Source organism: Oryctolagus cuniculus, chromosome 5, assembly GCF_964237555.1.
Source record: "Oryctolagus cuniculus chromosome 5, mOryCun1.1, whole genome shotgun sequence".
Classification (NCBI taxonomy): Eukaryota; Metazoa; Chordata; class Mammalia; order Lagomorpha; family Leporidae; genus Oryctolagus; species Oryctolagus cuniculus.
In genome coordinates, this window is record NC_091436.1 from 126,298,245 (window position 1) to 126,315,628 (window position 17,384).

The window sequence follows — 17,384 nt, forward strand, 5'->3', positions numbered from 1 at the left end:
TTTTTTTTTTTTTTTAGATTTATTTATTTATTTAAAAGTCATAGAGTTACACGGAGAGAGAAGGAGAGGCAGAGAGAGAGAGAGACAGAGAGGTCTTCCATCCGCTGGTTCACTCCCCAATTAGCTGCAATGGCCAGAGCTGCACCAATCCAAAGCCAGGAGCCAGGAGCTTCTTCTCAGTCTCCCATGCCGGTGCAGGGGTCCGAGGACGTGGGCCATCTTCTTCTACTGCTTTCCCAGGCCACAGCAGAGAGCTGGATTGGAAGTGGAGCAGCTAGGACTTGAACCGGCGCCCATATGGGATGCTGGCACGGCAGGCGGCAGCTTTACCCGCTACGCCACAGCACTAGCCCCACCACATTTTAACAGGTTCACTCCGGCCACGATATAAAAACCAACCAAAGGGAGGTCAGAGAACGGAGGAAGCCAATACGGATGCTCCAGACAAAACATCCCCGTGGACCACAAGGGTACCTGCCTGCCTCGCATGGATATTGTGTGCTTGAACCGGTATGTGGGAGTGACCAAGGAAGGGGTGCCCTGAGACCCAAAGCCTCCTGAGGGCAGAGACCGCACGTCCTGTGCACTCGGCATGGACCACAGTCTGGCCACACCGCCAGTCACCCAGGTCACCACACCGCGCTCATGCCTTTGCCCCCGAAAGAGCTGCTGGCCCCTCTGCCCCCCTTGCCTCCCTCACTGTAGCCCGGCACCTGGCAGAAGGCAACTGTCTCCCAGATGGCTACTGCCTGTATAGTCTTACAGAGGCTGCTCAGCCCCGGCCAGCCCTGGGCTCTGCTGCAGGTGCCCCTCGAGCTAAACCATGCCCGCCCCTCCAGCCTCCAGCTCGCGCCACTCCCCACCTCACACCACCCCTCCTGCCTGGGGTTCTCTCAAACCCTGCACCTCCCCTCCCGGTTTAGGGGTGCTCTGCCCATCCCTTAAGGGCAACCTAGCAGCGCTGGGGTGAAAAGAACCCCCTCTCCGGGTCTGTCTCCCCACCACAGCCCCACCCCCGTGCTAGACCCTCACCACATTCTGGATTTTTCTATCAGCACCTTCCTGGTTCTGGTTCTCCACACCCACTGGCCCTCGCGGGCTCCTGGAGGTGTGGACCTGGGTCTGGCTGTGCCGCAGTGCAGTGGCCGGCTGGCATCTCTTCAAACTACACTGATGCAGAGGCTGGAAGACCTGGAACTGGCTCGCCAATGCCAAAAGCTCAGGCAGGTAAGCTCCAGGGCACATGCAGCCAGGGCAGACAGAGTCCCCGTCATCATCGTGTGAGCGGAGTGGTGCATCCCTGTCGCGGAGGAAGCCAGGGCGCCGCCCGCTGTGCGACCCCACTGCAGCATGGGGTCGCAGGGCCCACAGCACCCCAGGGCCACACACAGCCACCGGTCCCCTTCTTCTGTCTCCTAGGCAGCGAGCTTGGAGACGTGACTGGTTCCTTCCCAGAACGAGGGACAGGAAGGCGCCGACTCGCGCAGGCGGGCGAGGTCCTCGGCCCCTGGCGCAGGCGTTCCTTGCCTCCTGTATCAGCTCCGGGGGGAGTGGGGAGACAACTTCCCCCAGGACCAGCCGCTCCTGACACCCCACATGCTAGCCCCTGGCCAACCCTCTCCCAGACCTAAGACCAAGGCCGTGTTCCCCAGGGGAGGAGGAAAAGGGGCAGGAGGGAGCCTGGAACCAGGACTCAATGGAGAAGGAGAAGACCAAGAGGAACTTTGAGATCAGAATTAAATTCTTTAATACAAAATGTTTTTTTTTAAGATATATCTGTATTTCTTTGTTGTTGTTTAAAAATAAATATGTACTACGGAATATCTCGAAAAACTGCACTAGAGACAAAGACGTGATGTTAATATCTTTTTTTCCCCACAATTATTACGGATAAACAGTAGCACCAATAAATAAATGATAACAAATATTAAAATTAAAAAAGGAGCGAGATTTAGTATGTAGAATTCTCTATTTTTCTTGTTTTGTTTTTACATATAAAAAACAGAATAGCAATGTCTATTTTATCAGAATCACATATATACATAAACATATATATATATACATACAAACACAAGTTGCCAAATATATATATAGTATGCAGATGTATATTGAAACCTAATTTCCAAGGAATGTGTGGTGGGGAGCCGGGGACAGGGAAGGACAGAGCTGAGTGTTAGCAAAAATTAAATATCTGTTCAGGATAAGCGAGTGACTGTCACCGATCGGGGAGAGAGAGACTGGAAACATGAATTTTGTACACAAAAAAACCAGTACAAATAAGAGAGCGAGAGAGAGCAGGAGATACATCTCATAAATAGTTGAAATTAAATATTAACCAAGAATACTGAAAAAAAACCCTACTTTTTAATTAAATTAACTGTTTTAATTTCTAATTAAAAAGGGATATTAAATAAGTACCGTATATAAAACACTTTTTCTCTTTCTCGGCCTCCGTGGAGGGCACGTGGATCCTGCCCTGCGTCTCTGTGCCTCGGGAGGGGAATGGGGTCAGAGGAGAGGGAACCACTCACACACACACAGCCAGCTCTCCGGGGACGGGGGGGGCAGAACTAGTGGTTTCCATGGGCTGACGACTCCCAGGCTGCACCCCAGGAAGTGGGGGGAGAAGGGAGGCGGGAGGAGAAGGCGGGTGGGTCCCAGGAGGAGGAGCTGTCACCGGGCTACTACTTCGTCCACTCTTCTTCCGCCGGGACACCTGCCGGTGGCCTCCTGGGCAACTCGGAAGCAGGTGACAGTAGGTGAAGGCTGCCCAGGCTCCTGAATCTTCCAGGCAGCGCCCCTGGGGGTGAGGTGCCCGTGTGGCACGTGGAAGGGAGCCCCAGCGCACAGCCACGTCCTGAGGCTCCCCACAAACTCTGGGTCGGAGCCAGCGTCTTTGTCCCCAGACCTGTCATCTTTGTGTCCGCTGGACTGGGAGTCGAGAGGCTCGGGGTCGGGCTGGGTCTGTCCACACTCCCAGCAGACGGCCACGCTCGCCCTTGCACCTGGCCTTGCATGTTCCTGGGCAGGGGAGAGGGCCCTGGCTTCCCGCGAGGGACCACAGAACCAAGCCAGAACGTCTCGTCCCGTCCTCTCCCCTACTGGGATTCAGGTGGGACATTCACCTCCCAGCTCCAGTCCACAGCAGTCAAATACATCCAGTGAAGACACCAATAACATTAGCAACGTTAACTTAAAAAAAAAAAAGGATATATATATTTTATATATATATAAAATATATATATTTATTTTTATATATATATAACATATATATATATATAAACGTTATGTATGTGGGTAGGCGTGTCTACGGGGATCCCAGAAATAAAACTCTAATCTTCCGGGCCTGGTGATTTAGCAGCAAGAAAAACAAAATTGGCGAATCCAATTCCAAGAGGGCCCGTGCTTGGTCACCCGCCCGGGAACGCTCAGCCGGACTCTGGCGCTCCGGCCCCAAAGTGCTCACGCAGTCTCCTCTTCCTTCATTTCAGGTTTCTGGATCAAGGACTGTTCTGTCGGTGGTGGCGGTGTGGTGGTGGCGGCGGCGGCGCTCATTGGCGATCAGTCTTTCCCGGTGAGAGGTCTGGTTCCCGAAACCCTGAGGGAGGCCCCTTCAGTCCAGCCCCGCTCACCGCCTCGGCTTGTCACATCTAAGGGAGGCAAAGGCGAGGGGGCGGGTTAGGGCCACAGGGCAGGCAGCCGACCCCCTGGCCTGGGAGGCCCCGGGTCCCTGTAAGAGCAGGCAGCGGGGAGGGCGCAGTTGTGACACAGGAAGCCTGGAGGACCCAGCCCTGCCCTTGGGGGGGGCCCCAGTCCAAGCAGGAGCCACCCACAGGGTTTCCCAGTCTGCCCGCTAGAGCCTGTGGTGCGCGGAGACAAGACGGAAGACGCTGGAACACTTCACAAAGAAACACATGGACAATGGCCAAAGGGCAGTCCCCACTGGACACGTTAAGAGCTGATGGTGACGGGGCAGGGTGAGGTCACTCGGGGAGATGGACCCTGTGGAAGGCGGCTTTTCAGCCCTCGGTGGAAGGGGCTGGCTCGGGGAGGAGGGTGGGCAGGGCACCAGAGCATCAGAGCTATCACCCCAAGCCGGGGAGACCCTGGCAGGGAGGACAGCAAGGACCCCAGGCGAGGGGGGCTGGAAGCCCCCGGGGCGCCAGGGAAACACGTGCACTGCCCATGTCCTCCGGGCCTCGGCTGCAGGACCCATGTCTCTGCGGCTGGCTGGGGCGATCCCGTGGCTTCACTACCCCTGGGGAAGCAGAGGGGACCTCCTCCGAGATGGCTCTACTGGGCCCCTGCTCCTGGGCTTCGTGTCTGTTAACCCTGCCCTGTAGGAGGGCCTGGGGGTGGGGTCCCAGGCATCCAGTCCTGGGAACTGCAGCTCCCAGACACAGGCCCAGCAGGTGGGGACTAGGGGAGGCCCTGGCGGTGGGGGAGCTTCAGTTAGCTCCCCCCTGTCACCGCACGCATGCCGGCTCCCAGTCTGCGGAAAAAACACCACGGAAACCCTGAGGCCTCCGGCCCTTTCTCTGCCGGAGACCCCGCTCATCCAGGCCCCGGCGCTGACAGACACCTGCTGTCCCCACACGACACCACAACAGACAAAACCCCACACCAACAACAGGGCCTGGCGCGGAGTCCCTGGAGCACCCACAGCCACAACATCCGCGGGGGTTGGGGGACACACACTCGCCAAGGGCGGTCGTGGAGCCTGTGTTCTAGCTGGGGGAGGGGGGAATCCCTGGAAGGACCCTGCCTGCCTGCCTCCCTGCCTGCCTGCTGAGGGATGCTGGCCCAGCCACCCTCACGGCCAGCCAGGGCCAGGGTGGGGATTCAAGAACGCGGCACTGCCAGCCTCCCACCACAGCCCCTGGCGCCTGGCCTCACCCCCTGGGGCTTGGTCACATATTCACTCGTACCCTTGACAGGGCCAAGTACAAGGGTACAAGACCCACGTTCAGTGTCTACCGTGAGGACAGCGGGCATGGCTCCCACCTCCACTCGCCCTGGGGCTTCTGCAGAGGTGCGGCTGCCCAGGGCTGTCCCCGAGACATGTGGAGGACCGAAGGGATCTGGGGACCTTCCCTGGAAAGGCGACGGCAGGATGATGGGGGGAGGGGGAGGCGCGGAGATTCAATCCCTGTCCCCAATGGGAGCCTGAGGGGCTGAGAGGCCCAGTTCTGCCAGCTGCAGAGGGCAGTGGCCAGGCCCGGGCGAGGCTGGTCCCACACCCGATGGCTCTGCGCTCCTCAGGCCGGAGACTAGGGGTGACAACATCAGGACCGACAGCCACCACGAGCAGCAGGACCGTGGGACACAATACACTGCCACATGAAGCCACACCAGCGTACCCAGCCACACCAGGCTGGACAGCACCCCAGCCACTGCAGGAGCCTCACGAGCAGAGAAGGTAGCAGTCACTGGGCAGGCAGCTAGAAGCCGAGCAAGCAGCTGGCCCCTCTCAAGCTCTGTCTCTCTCTGTCTCTCGCTCTCTCCCCGTCTCTGGGTGATGCCCCTCTCTCACTGTCTCGCCCTCTGGGAACCAACCTGCAAGTACGTTCGTTTAACTCAAGCTGCCTCGCCTTGCAACGCGAGTCTGTGTTTTTGCAGGAACATTTACACGTCTGCGGATCTTGTACAAACAAATGCTTTCTCCGCTCTGAGCAAGGCCCACAGGGACTGCAAAAAGGCAAAAGGAAAGACATCTAAGCTAGAGCATCAGCAGAGAGAGAGAAAAATATACCATGCAACACCCCTATCACGTCCGCAGCTGCACCCCCTCCCGGCGCACCAACCCCCACGTCCTCAGGTGCCCCGTAAGGACCCGAGCACTACAGCAGAAGACAGAGAGCGACGGCGAGAGGCAGCACTGGCTAGACGCCCGCCCGCGGGCAGAGGAGGGCATGGGCCAGCAGAGTGCGGGGGCGGACGGTCGTAAGGAGCGTGCTGGTTCCAAGGAGACCAAGGCACATCTTGGGCCACAGGGCCCCACATGCCACAGCCCCCCGACAGAGCAGGCCTGGACTCTACACCTGCTAGGGACGGCGATGAGAAGGACCAAGACCGCCCTGGCCAGGCCCCTCCACCAAAGGGGAACCAGTGGAGGGTGTGAGGGGAGGCCAGGCCCCGAGACAGCATCCAGAGGCCAGCCCACGGGGGCCACGGGGCCCAGGGCAGAGCCCGCCACAACCCCCAACCCAGAAGACGCGGCTGCCCTACCAGGAGCCTCCTACAGGTACCACAGGCTGGAATAGGGGTTTCCCCCATAGATGTTCCAAGTTCAGGGGGAGCCAAGGAGCTTCCCCCAAGATGAGGAGGGGGCCGCCATATGGTACCTGACCCCACCCCACAGCCCACCCCACGCCCACCCCGGGTTCTCCTGCAGCTGACAACAAGCTGCCTCCCACCTCCACCCCTTCCCCTCACCACATCTGCCCTCCCACCACTCTGGGGTTCCGGACGAGGGCAGAAGCCTAGAACAGCGGAAACCAGTCGGGCGAGAGAGGCCTGGGGCCTGGCACCCATGCCAATGAGGGCCCGCCACCAATGCCCAGTGGGTGAGAGAAAGTCGGTGCCAGCCAAGCCAGAGCTCCCTCCCTGAACCCTCTAGGCCCACTCGGGCCCCCCTCCTCACCCCAACCCCAGACCACCGACACCACCACCACGTCTGCCCGCTGGTGCCGATTAGTGGAGTGAGTGAGAGAGAGACACGGGGCAGGGGGAGGGGAGAGGCAGGGTTATGGGGTGCTGCAGGTGGAAGCCTGTTGGGGGGCCAGGGAGGCTCCGGGGAATGAGACAGCAGCGGGCACCAACGTACACGCTCCAGGATTTATACCGGGATTTCTTGCGCTTTCGTTTTTGCCCCTTGCCCTTTCCTCGAACTGATTTTCTGGAAAATAAAAACACAGAGACAGACAGAAAGCGAGCGAGGAGGAAGGGGAGAGCAAGGGGAAACAATGGGGGGGGGGGGCAGGTGCCCTCTGGGGAGGCCCACGTGACAGCACCAGCACGTGCTTCATGGTTCCTTCTCACTCTGCCCATGGTGCGGTGGCAAACCCAGCCCCTGGCAAGTCTGTGGTTGGAGGCAGAGACCCATGGGCCTCCACGCACGTGGTGGCTCCTAGTCCCAGGCTTGGGGCAAGCACCAAGGGTGGGCTCTGCCCAGCAACCCCATGCGGGTCTGGCTCTAAACACCAGGAAGCTGTAACAGGTGGGCCGGACCTTGGTAGGGGGGTGGCCCACTGGGTGTCCTCAGAGCCCCAGGCAGAGAGGGGAGGGCTAGGAGGAGGTGCTTGGGCGGCATTTGGCAGGGTGCTGTCTCTGCAGCCTGTCCAAGCCTGCTGTACCACATCTCCAGGCTGTTCCGAGCTCAGGCGAGACCCCACTCACTGCCTGGGGAATGGGCAGTGGGGACAGGCTGTAGCCTGTCCCCTCGCGGGAACCAGCATAGTCCTCACTCTTCACCTGCCAGCTCCCAGAGAACTGTCTCGGGGGAGAGGAGGGGAGAAGGGGCCCAGGACGGGGCAAATCTGTGCTGCCCTGGGGAGAAAGCACTGGAAAGGGGGAGGGGGGTCTCTGCACGGAGTGTGCCCGCTCGCTCTTCTCTCTCCCTGCAGCTCCAAGCTCATCCTCCCATATCATTACTCAGCTAGCAACATCAATCCTGGAAGCTGGGGGCTTAGGCAAGACGAGGTAAGGGGTGAGGCCTAGGGGGCTACAATGTCCACCAAACAGTCGTAGGGGAGCAGACAGGAAGGGAGGAGTTGGGGAGGGACAGGCATAGGTGCTCTCTCTCAGTCTCTCCTTCCTGCAGGCTCACCCCTGCCCCCGATCTGTCAGCTGCCCACCCCATCTGGAAGGCACGCTTGCCCCCCCAACCCCATCCTGACCCTCCGCACTGAGCAACTGGAAGCCTCAGAAAGTGACCGCTGGCTACTTCCTCTCCCCAGCCAAGGCAGCATCGTGTGTGCCACCTGCCCCTCTCCTGCAGGCGGGCACGCGCCAGGAAACCCCTCCGGGTGGCCCCAGATCCAAGTGCAATGTCACAGCCACCACCAAAAGGGGCTGCTTCCTGACACACAGAACCTGGCCTCTCTGCCTGCCTGCTCCCTCTCCCCGCTGGGGGAGGGGGGCCGGAGCCAGCCAGAAAGCCTGGGGCCACACTGCCCTCCCCCACCGACACCGAAACAGCACGTGCAGGTCCACAATGACCTGCAGTTCCAAAAGGCATAATCTCCTCCTAAGGAAGCGCCAGCTGCAGCTGGCAGTTTTCTCACCAACCCCGGAGCTCCGTCCCACCACTGCCACCACAAGCCCCTCAGAGACCAGCTCCCCGACCCAGTGAGACCATCAGAACCCTGGACAGGGGGAGCCAGGAGCCCCAAACCAAGACCACCAGCCGAGGAGAGAAAAGAGTGCTAAAGTCATGACCACTTACTTTTCTTGCCTTGCTCTGTCTTTCTTTGGTCTGCAATGGGTACAGAAAGAGAAAAGAACAAAACAGAAGAATTAAGATGGTGAGGCTAATGACAGGAGTTATAATAACAATAGTAGAAACAAGATTGACGATATCATAACACTGTTTCAATCCCTTCACGCATAGTAACTCCTTTAATCCTTACGACAACACTGTAAGGTGCAGCCTATTACTGTGCCCGTTTTACAGATGTGGAAACTGAGGCACACTGCAGTTGACCGCCCAGGTCACCAGCTGGAAGGCCGACATGGGCTAACAAGCACAGCACTCCGAACCCCGGCGCAGACTAGGCAGCCCACAGCCTTCTGTTAGCTAAACGAGCCCCCGACTCCGTCCTCACCTGCATTCACATTTGTTGTGCTGTAGGAAGCTCATCTCCCCTATGTGCTGGCCCTGGTGAGGTTTGATCCGCATGATCTGGGGGAAGGAAGCAGATACAAAGATCAGTGACCCAGCCAGCCATACCCAGATGGGACACCCCCGGGCTCCAGCCACCCAGCTCCTAGGGGCTCTACACAGCAGGGGTGGCTGAAGCAGAGGCAAGCCCGCTGGCTCAAGGGGCCCCTGCTCCGCTTGAGGCAGAGGGGGTTGCGAGGGCTGGCCAGGCTGGGAATTTCGGTCCTGGGTTCTCACCACTTCCCACACCCTCCCTTCCTTCCTCCCATGGCCCCGGCAGCCACTCCCTCCCTGGTCCTCAGAGACCCACCCCCCTCCCCATCTGGGATGAGATGTGCCCCTTCACCAGGGAGCACCAAGAGACAGGCTTTGTAAAGACCTCATGGACCAGGCTCGCCTAGCTTCCCCCAAGGAGTCCCCAGAGCAGGCGGGCCCTCGGGGGCTCTCTCCCGGAGGGGAAGAGGGGGGCTCCTGTCAAGGCATCAGCCCCATCCTAAGCCTAGGGGACAAAGGTCAGGGTGGGGGGCTGGCTGCGAACCCAGGCTGAGGAATGCAGGCTGTCTTCTTTTCCTAAGGAAAGCGAGACCCCACCACGCCCTCCTGCCCCTGGCTCCCCTGCTCGCTCCCAGGCCAGGGCCAGGCCCAGCCCACCTGCATGGTGACGTTGAACTCCTCAGTGGGCACGCACTCCAGGCTTTCATCATTGCAGCAGCCCCCACAGCGCACCAGAGGCACGCAGGAAGGCTTGAATATGTACTCGATCTCATCAGGGTACTCCTGGAAGATGTCCACCAAGGTCTCGATCGGCTGGCAGTAGCTGCGCCGGTAGACTTCCATGAACTTCACCACTGCATGGAGGGGGGAGGGCAGAGAGGAGAGAGATTAGCCTGGTGGGTGACACAACCGGTGGCGGCCAGCCCCCACCTCCGCCCAGCTCAGTAAGGCCATTCCTCCGGGCTACTATAAGAGGCACCTAGGATCAGACAGTCCTTCCAAAAGCCTAACTGAAATGCCCCCTGCTCTGGGTGAAGCCCCTCCCTCAGCCGCGGCCGACACTGGTGAGCACCTGGTTTCAATCCACAGGCCATGGGAGGCTGTCAAGTGGCGGGGGAGATGGCCTGCCACACCTGATGCCTAGATGGCATGGCGCGCCAGCTCCTGTACCAACCTTGAGGTCAGGGGACAGTGTGGCCTGCCTGAGCTCACCACCACAGCCCTGCCACAGCTGCCACTACCCCAGCAACTGTACCAAGGCCGGTACCAGCGGAGCGCTGAATACACGCTGGCACCACACTCGCGGTCCAGAGCTCTCGCCTCCCACGACTCTCCCCACCCAGCACTCTGCTGTTCTACTAGGAGCCCAGCTCACAAACGGGGAGAGAGAGGCTCAGGGACTCGCCCCAAGGCCACACGGCTCGTGACTGGAGAGTTAGAAGCAGCTCTGACATCAAAGCCCGGCCACGCCTGCGTCACGCGGAAACAGGGGCGAAGCTTCGGGAGGCACCGTGCCACCTGCCAGGCCCTCTCCCCAAGTCACGGGCTGAGGCGGTGGTGGGCACCAGCACAGGGCGGGGCCTGCCTGGAATCAGCAGGTGGCAGCAGGCGGGCGAGCCGTGCCGGCCCTACCAGCCGCCGATAACCCCGCCCAAGAGGGCAAACTGCTTGCATCATGGAAAAAGCAGCGTGGCCACGGAGCCCTTTGAGAAGCTGCGCTGGAGGAGCCCAGGGCAGAGACGGCTTCCCAGGCCGGCTGCGGAGCCTGGGGTGCAATGGAGCATGAAGGGGGAGTTTGGGGCCATAGGGGTAGAACACCGGAGAGCACACAAACGAGGCACTCCAGGCTGTGACCACACCCCCGCCACGGCACGGCTCAGCTCGGCTCGGCACAGCACGGCAGCCCTGTCCCTGAAGTGAGGGAATACCCCCGGCCAGTGGCGGGGAGGTCCAGGCTCTCATGGAGCGATGTGACCTTGGGCCGGCCCGGCCCTCCCCGGGCCTCTGACTCTGCTCATCTGTGTAAGCAGGTTGAGCTGGTCTCTACGTCATTCAACCCACATGGTTCTGTCTCCCCACTTCTAGCACTGGGAACAGGCACCCTTTTCTTGGGCCGGAACTTCACCAAGGCACTGCAGGCGGCTGCCCTGGAGACCATCCCCCCCAACCAGAGAATACAGCTGAGCCTCCGCCTCCCTTCTCCCTCCTCCCTCCAAGATTTGTGTTCCAGGGAGCTCAGGAAGATAAGACCAGGGGTATGAACAGAACAGGCTGGCTGAGAAACCACAGTGGGTGGAGGAGAAGCAGCAGGTGTGAATGCAGGAGGAACAGTACGGGAATTCCGGCCTCGGCAGGAATTCTCTCTCCTTCTCCTGTCCAAACAACGGGCGCACAACCTGTCTCCACCCCTAAACGACCAAGGCAAAGGAAAGCCAAAAATAAATTAAAAAAAGAAACAGAGAGAGAGATCGGAGATCTGGAAAAGTCACTTTTTAAGGTAAATCTACATGGAAGAAGATGGTGAATGGAGAATTTTAGAGCAGATCCGTCCCCGTGGTTGGGACAGACAGCGCAGGCTTAGGGCGTCTGCCCAGGAACGGATGGGAAAAGGTCTGGCCAGGCGGTGGGGTTGGGGGCTGGGCAGAGAGGAGAAAGACCTGGGCTGGGAAGTCCTTGGGAAAGCTTCTCCCTGGAACCCTCAAAGCCCATGGGAGTAGACAGAGGCAACTTCCCCAGGACTCCAGGTGCCCCAGCCACTGCCTCCAAGGAAGGCAGCCTCCCTCCTGCACAGGCAGGTGCACACGCGCGCACGTACACACACACAGACACACAGGTGCGTGCCAAATCCTAGTTTTCCTTATTTATCATGGACAATCTTTCTCCAGCAAACAAAGACCGTTTGTCCTGCCTCTCCCAGACCATAGGGACCACTGGGAAGCTGAAGAGGGTGGGTGGCAGGCACACTAGGAAGGGGTGGGGGGTGCCTGTCCGTGGTACAGACTGGGGAGTGGCCAGGAAGCCAGGCCTTGGGCCAAAGGCAAGGCTCCTGGGGTGGGGAAGGAGGAGGTAGAACCGGCTGGGCACCACCACCCCTGGTAGCTACCCCAGCCCCACTGGATTCGGGTCAGGAACACTTGCCTGGAGGAAGACCCCAGGGCCTTCCCTGCTTGGAGGTGGAGCGCTGGGAAAGCAGCGTGGGACTGGACCAGAGGCCGCATCCAGTAGTGGGGAGAGCCAGGGCGTCCCCAGAGAAATGGGAGTTTCCCGTACTCCAAACCACAGCGGAACAAAAGACAGGCAGACTCGGGCTGGGCGGGGGGGCGGGGCACCCGGGAGCTTCAGCCAGCCCTCTGCTGGCCCAGGATGGAAGTTCACAGCTCCCGAACCCAGCGACAGGGCTGTCTCCGCCAGGACAGCAGCCCCAGGGGCAGGTGGGGACCCCATCAGGCTGGACCCTGGGCACCTCCAGCTCACACCTCACACGGGAAGGGTGACAATCCCCAGGTGGGACCTGGCTAGGTAGTTAGGGACATGAAGCACCCATCCTCCCGGGGAGCAGGGGGTGGCAAGGGGCACCTCCCACAACATCTGGGATCCCTGAACCATCTCCCTGGCTCGTGCTCCCTGTCTCCTTCTCCGAATAAAATTTTACTGGAAAGAGCAGGAAAAAAAGGCACCAAGTCCTGCGGCCAGCAGAGGCCGGAACACACAAGACCCCTTAAGAAACTGAAGGGTTAATCCATGGTGCTCACCTCTGTCTGTCTTCATCCCCATAGCCCGAGCCCCTTCCCGGGAACTCCCTCCTGGTTTAGGTCTACAAAGAAGGAAGTGGGCCTGCCCAGCTTTCCCCTGAGGGGCCAGGGACCCAGGCTCCAGGCCAGAGCCAGGGGGACTCACCTTCGTGGGGTTTATTGTCTCCTTCTTCTGCCATGGGTGCAGCCTGGGACCACTGAGAACAGACAAAGGGTAAGGCTTCGGCAGAGGCCCGCTCCCCCAGCCCCTCCTCCCTCCCGGCCTCTCTCCTTGTCCACAAGCTCGGCTTCCTCTAAGGCTTCTCAGGGGAAGGGTACCCCGTCGGGGGGTCACCCCGGGCACAGAGCATGCCCACCACCCCCGGCCGACTCCAACGTGCACCCCCAGGAAAGTTAAGAGCTGACCAGATGTTGGGGAGCAGGCCACTCAACAGGCAGGAGCAGCACACACGCACCAGACGGCTGCCCTGTCCAGGACCCGGTCCCTTCCCGCGTTTCCCCTCTCCTCGCTCCCACTGCCCCCCGGAGTCCCTGGTCCAGAGCAGCGGCTGAGTAGTAAGGTCAAATAGGAGGACAAATTTGGACTGGGGCAGGAAGGAAGGACTGGGGGCGAGAAAAACAACATGGTGACCTTCTCCTGCTGACATGACAAATACCAGGGTGAGCTGGGGTTGGAGCGGGGGGGTGCAGAGGACCGAAGGGCACCCAGCCACCCTCCCCCATGCAAACCCTCCTAGGCCTCAGGAATCTTCAGCACACCCACAGACTGCTCAGAAGGTAAAAACCTGTGGCAAGGGGACAGCCCCGTCGTCCCCTGTACAAGTCTCCCTGAACATACTCCCCAAGCCACACCGGCCCCTGCTCCCACCTTATGCCTTGGTTTCTCCTCCTCCCTGAGTTGGGGGGGGGGGTCCCAAGGTCCCGGGCACCTAGGGCACCTTCCTCAAATGCAACCCAGGGAAGCTTTTTCTGCCTTAGCACTGCCCAGCCCCTAGGGGGCCCCCTGTGGCGCGGCCCCCACCCCTCCCCACCCCCACCAGGTCATTCCTCCCCTCCCCAGAAGCTGTGAAGGTCATCAAGCACAGCCATGTGGCCCTGACAGCACCCAGTAGGCAGAGACTTCCCCGGGCCCTTCCTGAGGGTCCCGAGTTCTCACCACCTCCCCACACCCACCTGCTCCTCTCGGGGAGCAGTTCCCAGCTGCACAGCCACTGGCCGGGCATGGCAGCCAGCTTCGGAACTCCAGACCCCACTAGAAAGGAGTCCTTCCTACTGCCTGCCTCTCACCCATTCCCAGGCACCCCACTGAGGTCCCCCAGCCTCACCCCCAGTGAGAGCGGTCCCAGCTGGATACCCTCCCACCACAGCCTCCTGGGCTTCCCCCCTCCCTGCCAGCTCTGCACTGGGGCTTCCCCTGCCAACCTGCCCCCTGTGTCCTCCACCCCACCAGGGCCCCACCAGGCAAGGGGACGGAAACTTCCTGCTCCCTCCAAGGCCAGGGGGCACTGGAGGGGCAGCTCTAGGCAGGGAGGGGCCAGGTGCCCTTCTCTGGGGGCCTCTGAAGGTCACTCTGCGGCCAGGCTGCCACTCGGCCCCTCCTCCACACTGGGAGGCCTGGAGCCAAGGTCTTTGTGCCAGGGTCTGAGGAACTCTGGGTGGTGGCAGGGACCCCTGCCCATTTCCTTCCTTCCGCCTCCTCTCCAAGGGGACTCTGCGGCTGAGGGGAGGTCTAAGAGAGGAGCAGAAAGGGACCCCGTGGGTAGCCTTGGGAGGCGAGTCGGGTGGGCAAGTCTGGAGTTCCAAAAAACCACCTGCTCCAACACCCTGTTTGGCCCGGACGTTTGCAGCCTGAGTGCAGGGCTGGCAGGAGAGCTTGCTCCCAAGGGTTCTGGAAGGGCTGCTCCTATGCCGCCCATGTCATTTTTTTTCCAAAAAGGGTAAAGTGGGGTGAAGCCACTCTCCAAGATCTCCCCCACAGAAGCTAAAGCATGGCTCATTCGGAACCTCCGGGGAAGCGAGAGGCACACTGTCACCAAGTGGGCAGCTCCTTAGTGCGGACAAAGCACCCGGATGGCTCCCGCACCCCGACTTGTGGCCGTGACCGTCCCTTCCCTGGACTCTGGAGCCTCGGATGGGTCTTCCCAGCAGGGAGGAGTACCAGAGCAAGGGGTGGCAGAGACTTCTCCACCGAGGGAGGAAACTGGAAAAGGGGGAGGGGGCGTCCTAGAACACGGCCCGGGTAGGGGCTGGAGACGGCGGGAAGGGGTGGGGATGGCCCTCCGGGTCCCCGGGCTGTGGCTACCTCGAGAGGTCACCTTCCCCCGGCCGGCCGGCGCGGGGGAGGGGCGCCGCTCGCCGTCCGGGGCTCCCGGCTCGGGCAGCCGCGGCTCCGGGAACACGAGGCCGGCCAGGCCCGGGCTGATGTAATCGGCTCCGCGCCGCGCGCGCCCGGCCGGGCGGGGGAGGGCGGGCGGGCACCGAGCGGGACGCGAGCGGGGACGGGCGGGGGTGGCGCGGCGCAGGTGGCCGGCAGGGAGGGGGGTCCCCACAACAATCCACCCGAAAACTTTTCCCCAACTCGCGGCGAGGGCCGAAGAGACCGAGTGGCACTGACAGCAGCGCGCCCGCTCCCTCGCCTGCGCCCTGCCCCCTCCACGCTCTCTGCCCTCCCGGGTCCAAGGTCCGAGCACCCCCCACCCTGCCCACTGGGCCCTGGCTCCCGCCCCCGCTGCCCGGACTTCCAGTTCGCTGGGGACCAGCAGCCGGGAGCAAACTTCAGCCGCCAGCGGCAGCGCAAGCCCAGCCCCCTCGGCCTCCTCCTCCGACTCCCGCCCTCGGCTAGTCGGCCCAGATCGTACGTGCGGCGACTCCGGTGGGTGGGCAGGGCCCGCGTGGGCGGTGAGCCTACCCCCGGTGCCCTCCCACCTAGCGCGCGCCCCCTCCCCCTCCACGTACGACGGCAGAGGGGGATGCCGCGCGCCGGTGCCCACGGACCCGAGTGGGGGCACCGAGTCCCCCACGCGCGCGCTCGCACGCACGCACGTTCCCCCAGCCGGGAGAGGCGCTCGCAGCGGCCCGCGGCGCCAGGCGGGCACGGCCGCTTACCTTGGCATGGTGGAGGTAGAGCAGCAAGGCAAGGCTCCAATGCACCCAAGAAAGCAGAAAGTTCATGGTTTCGGAGGCCCGGCCGGGGCCGGCGCGGCTCGCGCTCCCTCTCCTGCTCGGGCTGCGGGACGGCCCGCTCTCCTCGGCGCCTCCGCGAGCTCCTCTTGCTCCCGGAGCCGAGGCCCGGGCCAGGGCCTGGGGCGCGCGCGCGGCTGGAGCACTGTCTGCGCACACGGCCGCCTCACCCGTCCATGAGCCCGGCTCCCCGGCGCCGAGTCGCCACCGCGGCCCCCTCTCCTCTTCCTTCTCTCCTTCCTCCTCCCCCTCCTCCTCCGGCGGCGGCGGTGGCGGCTCCTCCCGGCCCGAGCTAACACTTCTCGCGGCTCCGCTCGGCTCGGCTCCCCCGGCGCGGACCACGACTCCTCCGGAGCGAGAACAGCCCAGAAGTTGGACGAAAAGTTTCAGTGCAATGCCGCGAGCCCCGACCCCCTCCACCCCGCCTTCGGGCGCGGGCTCCGGCTGCTGCCCGCCGCTCGCCGCCGCGTCCACCGTGGGCCGCCGGCCGGGGAGGAGGTGGGCGCTGGGGCTGGGGGCGGTGTCTGTCTGTCTGTCCGTCAGCGCGGCTGCTCCTGCGCGGGGTCCCGAGGGGGGAGAGCTTGCGCCGCGCTCCGGCGGTCACCCCCCTGAAAGCAGGTCACTCACTTTGCCCCGGTCCCTCTCGCTGCTCGCCCGCCTGCGCGCGCTCTCCAACCCCGTCTGTCTTCCTCGACTTCTCTCCGGAGCTCTTGCCACCTCGCTCCTCCTCTGCGCGTTTCCAAAATCCGAAGTGACTGGGGGGAGTTAAAGAGCAGTCTCCCCGAACCGTCTGCCCGTCTTCAGTGGGCAACGGGAAGCAAAAATCAATTACAACGGGGAAACAATTCAGTCTTTTTTTTTTTTTTTAAGGTTTCAGAAGAAACGAGGAGGGGTAAACCCCAGCTAAATGAGTATGGAAATCCAGCGCGGGGGCCCTGGCCGGTGCGTCCGCGGGACCGTGTGCCTCGCCGCTGCGCCTCCCGACCGAGCGCCGCTGCCGCCGGCTCCGCTCCCCCTGCGCCGCGGCCTCCTCGCAGCCCGGCTGCCCCAAGCCTCTGCGCTCCTCACCGCTCCCAGGCGACTGAAAAATAGGCCCAACCCCGCCCCGAGCCCGCCCCGGGGGGCGGGGACAGGGGCGGGAGGCGGGCGCAAGCCGAATCCGTGCAGGCACCGCCTTCCCCGGGGGCACCCAGCTCAGCTTGGACCCCCTAGCCCACCGCGGCGAAGGGAACGCTCGACGCCCCCTCAACCACCACCACCAAGGCTAGCAGCCTGAGAACTGCCGCGCGCCCCCCTGAAACTCTGCCTAGAGACACGCACGCTCGCGGGGTGTCCAGGGGGCGGGAGCAGGAAACTAAGGTTATGTGCGGACAGGGCTGCGAGCTGGTGCCTCTTTGCCGGGAATATTGGGGAGGGCGGGGGACGGGCGGGGAGCCCGTCAGGGACGGGTGGGGAAGGGGCCCAGAGCTGTTGGAACCCTGGAGTGACCCCCGGCCTCCTCCCCACGCAGCACCCTCGCCCCCTACACACGCGCTCACACAAACACACACGTTGACACACGCGTTCTCACTCACGCA

At 62.0% G+C, this 17,384-nt stretch overlaps 1 protein-coding gene across 2 annotated transcripts; it reads right to left on the reverse strand.

Moving 5' to 3' along the window:
- Positions 1-1,723: 1,723 nt before the first annotated feature.
- Positions 1,724-16,890, reverse strand: VEGFA (vascular endothelial growth factor A). 2 transcript variants are annotated; one of them, XM_070074062.1, is made up of 8 exons: positions 15,733-16,890; positions 12,773-12,824; positions 9,533-9,729; positions 8,826-8,902; positions 8,447-8,476; positions 6,827-6,898; positions 5,557-5,688; positions 1,724-3,650 (listed from the first exon to the last, which is right to left on the reverse strand). In XM_070074062.1, exons 1-8 carry the CDS (start codon positions 15,796-15,798, stop codon positions 3,629-3,631), a joined length of 648 nt encoding a protein of 215 aa, XP_069930163.1. In that variant the 5' UTR covers positions 15,799-16,890; the 3' UTR covers positions 1,724-3,628. The 2 variants fall into 2 exon arrangements, with proteins under 2 accessions (XP_069930163.1, XP_069930165.1); XM_070074064.1 differs by lacking the exon at positions 6,827-6,898.
- Between the last annotated feature and the right edge of the window lie 494 nt (positions 16,891-17,384).